General features: G+C 37.7%; 1 protein-coding gene across 1 annotated transcript; it reads left to right on the forward strand.

Annotated features, from left to right (window-relative positions):
• Positions 1-613: 613 nt before the first annotated feature.
• LOC122652109 (protein disulfide isomerase-like 1-4) lies at positions 614-9055 on the forward strand. The gene is made up of 12 exons (XM_043845779.1): positions 614-1276; positions 3831-3960; positions 4736-4901; positions 4992-5110; positions 5223-5303; positions 5651-5737; positions 5852-5926; positions 6088-6156; positions 6242-6322; positions 6431-6565; positions 8526-8582; positions 8708-9055. Exons 1-12 carry the CDS (start codon positions 711-713, stop codon positions 8873-8875), a joined length of 1734 nt encoding a protein of 577 aa, XP_043701714.1. The 5' UTR covers positions 614-710; the 3' UTR covers positions 8876-9055.
• Positions 9056-9407: the final 352 nt, after the last annotated feature.

Raw genomic sequence — 9407 nt, forward strand, 5'->3', positions numbered from 1 at the left:
AGCTTCACCTTGAACTGTCGATCTAAAGTGGTGTGGAATTGAGATCGCCTTCACCGGATAACCCCTATGATCTCTGAAAATGAAACCTACACCCCCCCCCTTTGAACTTCTATTTTCCAATGTTGCATCACAATTTACCTTATGGTAACCCATCGGTGGAGATATTCTAACTACAACGCAATCTGCACCCAGATACGTGTGCCTGCTATTTAGGGGTAGGGTGGTCATTTCACCCACCCCATTTGTCTCGACGCAACATGCGCCGCGGCACGGAGAACATTTGGCCGAAATTACAAATACACAACTCCACGTCTCCATCCTCATGGAGTGGAGAAGAGGAAAATCGTTAAGTGTAACACTCAGGAATGATTTGGAATTACAGTGAGACGAAGAAGCATGTCATTGGTCAATTCTACGTAACACGTCATCAACTTTCGAATCACTGTGAGCCACGTAGTGGTAGCCAACGTGCAGTTTTCGATTTTTTTCTAGAGCCTATAAAGGTCGCACTCGTGAGTCGTCAGAGTAGAGTAGTCCCAACTCCCAATGTGAGATCGTGAATAGTCAGTGAATTCTCCGCATTTTTCCTTCCTTCCTTACCCTCAACTCGGGGGCTCAAATTTAAGATCTTATTTAAAAGCTTAAAACCCTCTCAGAATCTCATTCTCACAATCTCTCTCTCACCGCATCTGTCCGAAATCCGAATCGCAATGTCGACTCGATTTCTACTCTTTCTTTTCATCTCAGCGCTTCTGATCTTCAGTGGCATCTGCTCTGCATCTGCAGCTCCTTCCAAGGACTCCTCTAAGAAAGACGAAGATCTCGACGAAGATCTTAGTTTCCTCCAGGAAGATGACGAAAAAAGTCCCATCGATAAGCATTCTGATTTAGATCCAGAGTTCCCTAGCTATGAAGGTGATGAAGATTTCGACAATTTTGACGATTTTGATGGAACGTATTCAGATCACGAGTCGTATTCACAACCTGAGGTAGACGAGAAGGATGTCGTTGTGCTGAAAGAGGGGAACTTCAGTGAGTTCTTGGAGAGTAGTCGGTATGTGATGGTTGAATTCTACGCCCCATGGTGTGGACACTGCCAAGCTCTTGCTCCGGAATACGCCGCAGCTGCGACGGAGTTGAAGGGAGTGGCGGCACTCGCCAAGGTGGACGCGACTGAGGAGAATGAATTGGCAGAGAAGTATGATGTGCAGGGGTTTCCAACGGTGTACTTCTTCATTGATGGAGTTCACAAGACATACCAGGGCCAGAGAACCAAGTAACGCCTTTGATTTCTTCGTGTTTCTTTTTGCTTAATTTAGATATTTATTTCAGTTCAGATTATATAGGTTACAATGGTTGAAGTGACGACTTTTGTCTAATCGAAAATAGGTTTTACTTGAGTAGTCAGCTTCTGAGCTAATATCTAACTATATGTTTTTCACTGGATCTTCAATGTTCCTACTAAGTACTAACACCAAAGAGAAGAAAATCGTTTTCAATTGGAGCACTGATTTCATGATCGAGACTTACAAGTTTCATTATTCATAATTTTGTATTATCAAAATTGTCCGTCCATGGAATCAGGAATCAGGATGGACATCCAAATCAAAAAATGATAATGATCATTTTCATTATTATTATTATTATATTTATATGCATGTTAATTTTTGTTTGTATTACTGGTGTGCATGTATAGTATATGTTATTTATAATTTCATCTGTTTGCGCAATTGTGCTGTATCAATACTCATGACTGAATTAGGAATTTGATTTTGGGTTGGCCCACTGAACAAGAAGATATTAACTAACCCAAAGGATAAAAGAACCTTCAGGCTGCCCAAGGTATATGCAATTTTCTGTTTGGAAAGGCTAATATCATTTTGAGCAACTGAATCTTGGTCTGTGACGGCTTTTGCATGCATGATTGTTCACCTCAGTTTCTTTAATTGAGCAACAGCATTATGGTTTGTTGTTGTATGCTATTACTTGGATTGGGACTGCATCTCATTGGTTGTAAGTTGTAACCTTTGGTTGTGGCTCTCCATCATTTTTTCTACTATTTCATATCATTTGCATTTTAAATCAGTAGCAAAGTCTCACCTATGTTCTCCATTTAATGGATGACGTAGCATTTTTGGCTCATTTTTCCTTCAGGACAACATTGTCATGTGACCTAATAATTTTTCCTCGGTGACATTTTTCTTATTTTCATAATCCTTGAGTGGATGCAAAATCTATTGATGCTTAGACAATTAGGCATTAATTGAATGCTGTGTGAAGAATTGATCATTTCCAAGGTGCAGAAATGACATATCGTACTCACTTTTAAAGTGAGCTAATGGGTTATGACTTAAAATGACAGTTTTAAATCAGTACATCGATGGGAGGATTGTAGAACTCACTTGGAACTGACCCAGTTCATGGGCATTCATTTATTAACAATTTTCCCCTTTTTCCTTAAACTGTATTGTGCATGATAGTTGCATCATTTTATACTTGCAACTCTTATATCTCATGGGCATTTTTTATTTTTCAAAAGTTAAAATAGAACATTCTTAAAATTTGGAAGGAAGAATAAACTGGGGAAGGAAGATGCCCTTACAAACAACCAAAACAACTGCATGTCACAAATTAACAAATGAACAAAAATTCCATCTAGAATAAAATCTTCAATCCTTGATGATCAACTCCTTGTCTTGAAGTTTTTGAGCTGCAGTTCTTTAAATTCTGATGATTTGAAGCTTATAAAAAGATGGTCTCAAAGCAAACTGTTTAAGAATCGCCATTGGCGTACACTTGTTTCCTTAAACCAGGTTGTTTGGCTCTTTTCATAAGCCTAAACAATCTCAACTCGTTTTATGATTTTATCTTCTATAGAAATCTCCCTTTGAAAGCATTTTTGGGACCTTTGTCCCAATCAATAAATTATGCCTTTATTTGCAAAAAAAAAAAGAAGAAAAAGACATCTTCCTTTGACAAAGAACTGATCAACTGGAAGCTAGGCAGGTGTTTAAAAAAAATATGGGAGAATCAGATGACACTAAAGAACCACGAGACGTAAGTCCATACTGATTAAGGGACAGCTTCACAGCTGAAAAGATGGTGATCTGATACTACCCTCAGTTTTACAGAAGATGCATCTATTGACTCTCTAAAGTTGTAGAATCCTTACTTATTGCTAGAATACATAGAAATACATAAACAAGAATCTTATTGGTTAAGTTTGAGAAATAACAGAGAATAATTTTTTGTCACCAAAGTGGTAAACTAAAAAGTTGTAACCTTCTTTTAATTACCCCTTGTCTTATTCCCAAAAGTTATTTAATGCAAGGGTAAGAAAGGATTTTCAGAAAGCTGAAAGTTATTTAATGCAGTTTTTATGTGAAATGACAGAATTTACCCTCATTGAAAAAAACAAGTGTGTTATAATAAAAGAGCATAAAAGTAAGGTTGGCTAAAACAAGGTTGGTACAACAATATTTACCCTTAATAAAAATAGTGAGACCAACTTACATCCTCAAAATTGTATTGGAGTAAGCGATTTTTTCATAAATAATAAGTTTAGGGGGGGGGGGGGATACTGCTTCTTTTAGAAATTGACTCACTTTAGTTTTCTGTTTCCTAGGTTTATAAATTCTAAAACAATTTTGAGGCAATCTTGATTAATTGTTATGACAATTTTTGAGTTGATATTATGAGACTGAAGATCTTACGAGGAACTATGGATAATTGCTGCTTGTCCTATGTGAGACCTGGTCTCAGAGAAGATGGATAGTTTGTTTCACAAATACACTTATATGGTGAAGGCTGATAGTTCATTCATTCTACAGAGATGCTATTGTGACTTGGATTACGAAGAAGACTGGACCTGGTATTTACAACATAACCACAGTGGAGGATGCAGAACAGATATTGAATACTGAAGATAAACTGGTTTTGGCTTTTCTTGATTCTCTTGTGGTACTTCCTTATTCTTTTTCTAGTTATTTGCTAAAAGAAAATGATGTAGTTGTTTTACAATGTTCAAGATTACCCGAATTTGTTCCTTTTTCTTTTGAAGAATGTTTCTCCACCCAATTTCTAGTTGTCCATTAATGGAGTAGTTAGCTCTTATTAGGATTATGTTGATTTTATGAAAATTACTAGGATATCCAATTGTTCATTAAATTTGATCTTGGTTTAATAGTTTCTTTATTAGATTTGAAAGCTTGAGTCCTGATGAAACTGCCTGCTATTTGTTAGAACACACTGTACATTTGTTCCTTCAATGCCATCCCTCAATCTGTATAACATTACAAGCATTTGTAAAATTCTATTTGACCGACTCTGTTACTATGGTGTTTCCATTAGTAATAGTGACACATTAAACCTCCTTTTCTTCTAAAAACAACTGCCGACTTCCTCCATCTGCAGGAATGAATTACATGTCATTTCAGTTGAATTGGATATGGATGTTTTTTAATCAGTTTGTTTACTCCAACGTTTGGAACTTGATGATTCAAATGGAGTTTCTCTGAGTTGAGTTGGACATTGAAGTCATAAGAGCCACAAACTGCTCAGTGAGCGGGCTGAATTATTAAGTCTTAAAATCAAAGGTTGATTCCCAATTTAGAGATCGTGAACATTCATTTGGTTGCAGTTTACTGTTTACATCATCTCAATCATGTAACTGAATTTCCCACCTTCTACCATGATAATTAGTCTCTCATCAACTTGGTTTCTCAAATAACATTAGGGTCTAGAAAGTAATGAGCTTTCTGCTGCCTCAAAACTCGAAGATGATGTTAACTTCTACCAAACTGCCAGTCCTGATGTGGCAAAGCTGTTCCACATTGACCCTAAAGTTAAACGTCCTGTTCTGGTGTTGCTGAAGAAAGAAGCAGAGAAACTAAGCCACTTTGGTTAGTCGTCTTGATGTCTTTGCATGGGTTATGTGCTATGAAATGGTTGAATCATCAAAATCATTAGTGCTTGGCTTTTTATTTCTGCAGATGGACAATTTACCAAATCTGGGATCGTTGAGTTCGTGTTTGCTAACAAGCTTCCTTTAGTGACTGTATTTACTAGGGAAAGTGCTTCTCTGATTTTTGAGAGTCCAATTAAGAAACAGGTAATATTATGTTCTATTTGTCACAGATCTGATCTCAAATATGCAATACCTTCTTGGATAGGTGGCTATTTGTTCCCATGGTTTTGATATGTGAATTGCTTGTTGTTAACAGCTCTTGCTGTTTGCCACTTCAAAGGGTTCCGAGAAGGTTGTTCCAATATTTCAGGAGGCAGCAAAAATTTTCAAGGGGAAGGTAACTTTAGACTAACTTCTTGGAGAATTTTTTTCTCCCTGTCACCGGTGTTTTACTTAACATCAGTTTGCGACCCTGAACAGATTTCAAGTCAGCACTTAGATTTGATTTTTCTCAAGGCTGGTTTTCTGATTGAGTATTTGGAACATGCCTGTCCAATATACACACCTGAGTCCTGAGTTGATCAGGGAGTTTTCTAACATGTTTTCCAATTTAAATTGGTCTATCCTATGTGTAATTTACGTAAGCTAAGATGTTTGGCTTCTGTTGATGTATTGTTCTGGTATCTATCAGCCAAAACTTAAATGTCTAGCCTGGAAATCATTCCGATGTTTTTGATTCTGCAGCTTATCTTTGTCTATGTTGAAATGGACAATGAAGATGTTGGGAAACCGGTTTCAGAGTTCTTTGGTGTTACTGGAGATGGTCCACATGTAACTTTGTCTTCTTTCTCTGTCTTGACTGCTTTTATATATTAATTAATGCAAATGCTAGGCATGCAAGATCTTGGGATTAACAACGGTAATATGACATTCCATTGTCTGCAGGTTCTTGCATACACAGGAAATGATGATGCTAAGAAGTATGTATTTGATGGTGAAGTGACCTTAGACCGTATTAAGGTTGAAACACCTGAATGCTTTTCATCCTCTCCCCCCACCTATATATATATCTTGTACATCTATATGTTTCACTGTACATAGAACACAATTTGCTTCTAAATTTGGAATATAATTTATCTGATATTTTCTTTCCTGCTATATATTCTTCTGTTGTCTGTCAGGCATTTGGGGAGGATTTCCTGGAAGACAAGCTTAAGCCTTTCTATAAGTCAGATCCAATTCCTGAGACCGTAAGTTTTATGTTTTGTTGTTTTGGTGCTTAAATTCCATCTCATCTCCCTGAGCCTACTTCGTTTTATGTGTATTTTGGATCAGAACGATGGAGATGTGAAGATAGTAGTCGGAAATAACTTTGATGAGATTGTGTTGGATGAGTCAAAGGATGTTCTGCTTGAGGTAGTAATCTGTCTGCGTTGTTAAATCTGGAAGCCTTTTAAATTTCTTTTGTCCTTTTTCAATTGTATCTTTTAATCGGCATGATTCTGATTTTTGGCTATGTATCAGCTCTATGCACCATGGTGTGGGCACTGCCAATCACTGGAGCCCATTTACAACAAACTTGCCAAGCATCTGCGGAGCATTGATTCTCTTGTCATTGCCAAGATGGATGGAACCACCAATGAGCACCCAAGGGCAAAGGTATTGAGCATGAACTTCAATTTATAATGGGTTGTTTCTTATGCAAACACTAAATCCACTGCCTTGAAGTTGGTAGAAAAGAAAGCCCTAAAATTATTATTTGCGTCTCCGTACTTGGCGTTTGATTTCTTAGTTCAATTGGGATGAGTAACATGCTGATCTCTATCCTAACCTTGTTCTCAAACTCGATGCTTGGGATTGTGGTACTGATTTACCAAAGGGAAAAGGTACTCTGAGCCGCCGGGGTGGGGTATGCTGGCACTCAGTGTCTATTTCTCTCCTAAAATGAAATGACCTCGATGCCCTCCTATGTACAATACTGTTTTGTTGCACCTCATTTATGCGCTCCCCCATGCCTGCTTGCTCAGAGAATCCTCTCCCTTTACCAAAAAAACTAATTAACGCTGACAATCATGTTTTCAAGAATACGCCATTTAAGAGTAGTTATCTGTTGACAATGGCCTTAATATGTAGGCATGCTATAAGTTAGAACCCATGAACTTACAAGGCTGGAAATGGACTGCTATTCATCACCTTGCTATTGTCTCTTTTCCAAACATGTTCTTTGGCAGGTCTTACTGACTTTATGGATGATATATTGTGTATATATTCTTTTCGTAAGTATCAATTTCCAGTAAAAGATAGCACCATATGATCCGCTACTGTTTTAACTTTAGATTATAATCACTTTATATATCCTTGTCCCACCTTTTATTCGCATGACCATTTCCAACAGTAAATCTGATGGTTAACTGTAAACTTAACAAGAAGGCCCATCTGATCCATAAAAAAGAATGGGGCTATCTCATTTGAATTGGACCTTCTTTGTGTTGGGGAAGCAAGGCAAAGGCTCATCAACACCTTTGGTGTCAATGATTGAAGATGTTCTTTTGACTGACTCTTCCCCACTTGTATTTCTCTCTTATTCACTTCATGGTAATTTTGTGATCTGTATCTCAGAGGTATTCCATCCTTTAGTTGGGTTGGTAGATGTTATTGGTTTTGATTCTTTGAAGATAAATCACATGAGTGCAGCTTTCGGGTGTATGGAATCTTGAGTACCATTTTGACACCAATCTTGATGGGTAGAAGGTGAAAGAGATTAATTTGATCTGGAATTCTCAATACCGTTTTGGTATATGAGGTTGTGTATTTATAATTGAAGTCTACATGAGTTTACAATGTACATTACTTGAGGATTACTCAAAGTAGAGATAAGGCAATAGCCGTGGCTATACTCTAGGAGTTATCCTGGAGATAATCCTTTAGAGTTTGTATCCTTTAAGGATTCTTCTTGTAACGTGGATGACCCGTCTTGTAACAACCGAGTTGTTACTCTATCAGAAGGTGACATCTTGCATTGAGGGCACTGTCATTGAATCTGTCCCGTTTTAACTGATCTTATGTATTTTAACTTCCTAATGCTTCAACTTTACCATAAATGGGCATGTTGGATTACACATTGGTAACTTGCATTATTTGCTGCTTTATCTGATTCAAATCTGTACAGAGTGCATAGCCAATCTTTTATTGGAATTTTGCAAGACTACCATAGACTTACCATCATGATTGATGACCCTCATCTGATTGTTTAAGAGATGAAACCTTGCATGAGGGTATATACCATAGTTATCAAGGCGGGAAGGTGACCATGGCGTTTCAGAGTGTTAAAAAACAAGCCAACACCGCCATGGCGACAAGGAGACCAAGGAGTCTAGACGCCATTGCGTCACCCTGGCAATGCCTTGATAACTATGGTATATACCCATTGTTGGAATTGCTGATTACTGATTTTACTCTTTCTGTGGGACTTGGTTTTTTTTTTAATGTGAACTCTTTCTAAGGCTCTTGGTCCTAGTATTTTCTTGTCTATGAGAGTAAGAATGCCTGGAAAGGATAATGAAATAGGGAAGCACGAAGTTATACTCAAATAAAAAATCTTTTTGATTTGGTTTTGCAGGCTGATGGGTTCCCCACACTTCTCTTTTTCCCTGCGGGAAATAAGAGTTTTGATCCGGTAAATGGAGCTAATGACTGAAACTTTTTTTTTTTGCTTCAGTACTTGTTACTTTTAGTCTGTGAACTAAAACATGTCCTAGCGCATGTGTACTGACAACCATATTTTCATCTTTCTTCAAGCAGATTACCGTTGACTCTGATAGGACAGTGGTGGCATTCTATAAATTCATCAAGAAGCATGCATCAATTCCTTTCAAGCTCCAGAAACCAGCTGACACTCCAAAATCCGATAGTGCTGATGCTAGTGAAAGCGGGAAGAGCAGCTCTAATGACATGAAGGATGAATTGTAATTCAATGGGGTTACACTTACTTAAGTTATCAGGTTTGATAGGCAGGGAAAAGTTTCGTGTATCAAGTTTTGACAGCCATGTTTCTCCCTTGAGAAAATGTAGTAAAAGTTCCTATTTTAGATTTTCTTTTTTCTTCTTCTGATTAGTATGTTACTAAGTTGTTTTATCTTGATATGGTAGTATCAGTTATTACTGGTGTTGGAGAGAAGACTGAACTCCGAAGCGAGATGATTGAGTTCGTTTGTTGGGCAAGATATTGCTGCCTGGTCATGTAGCCCCTGCACCAGCGTGGGGCCGATATTAGTGCATAGGGTATCTATCTGGATGGAATTTTTTATTTCACTGGGGGCTGAATGATCTTTCACATGCTCTTATGTCTGGGTGGAGGAACCACATGATCAGGCAGCGTTCTAGGACAAACTCTTTCAAGTCTAAAGAAGAAAATCCATTGAACCATGTGCAGAAAAGTTTGAGTTTGCTTTTATTCATTGTGTGTGCCTAGCACTAGCAGTGTTTTAAAATCAGGCTCGGA

The sequence above is a fragment of the Telopea speciosissima genome, chromosome 2, assembly GCF_018873765.1.
Source record: "Telopea speciosissima isolate NSW1024214 ecotype Mountain lineage chromosome 2, Tspe_v1, whole genome shotgun sequence".
Lineage (NCBI taxonomy): Eukaryota > Viridiplantae > Streptophyta > Magnoliopsida > Proteales > Proteaceae > Telopea > Telopea speciosissima.

Coding starts and splice junctions, on each gene's coding strand:
- LOC122652109 (XM_043845779.1), top strand. CDS start 711: ATGTCGACTCGATTTCTACTCTTTCTTTTCATCTCAGCGCTTCTGATC. Junction 1,277..3,830: donor TACCAGGGCCAGAGAACCAA/GTAACGCCTTTG, acceptor TTCATTCTACAG/AGATGCTATTGTGACTTGGA. Junction 5,927..6,087: donor TGACCTTAGACCGTATTAAG/GTTGAAACACCT, acceptor GTTGTCTGTCAG/GCATTTGGGGAGGATTTCCT.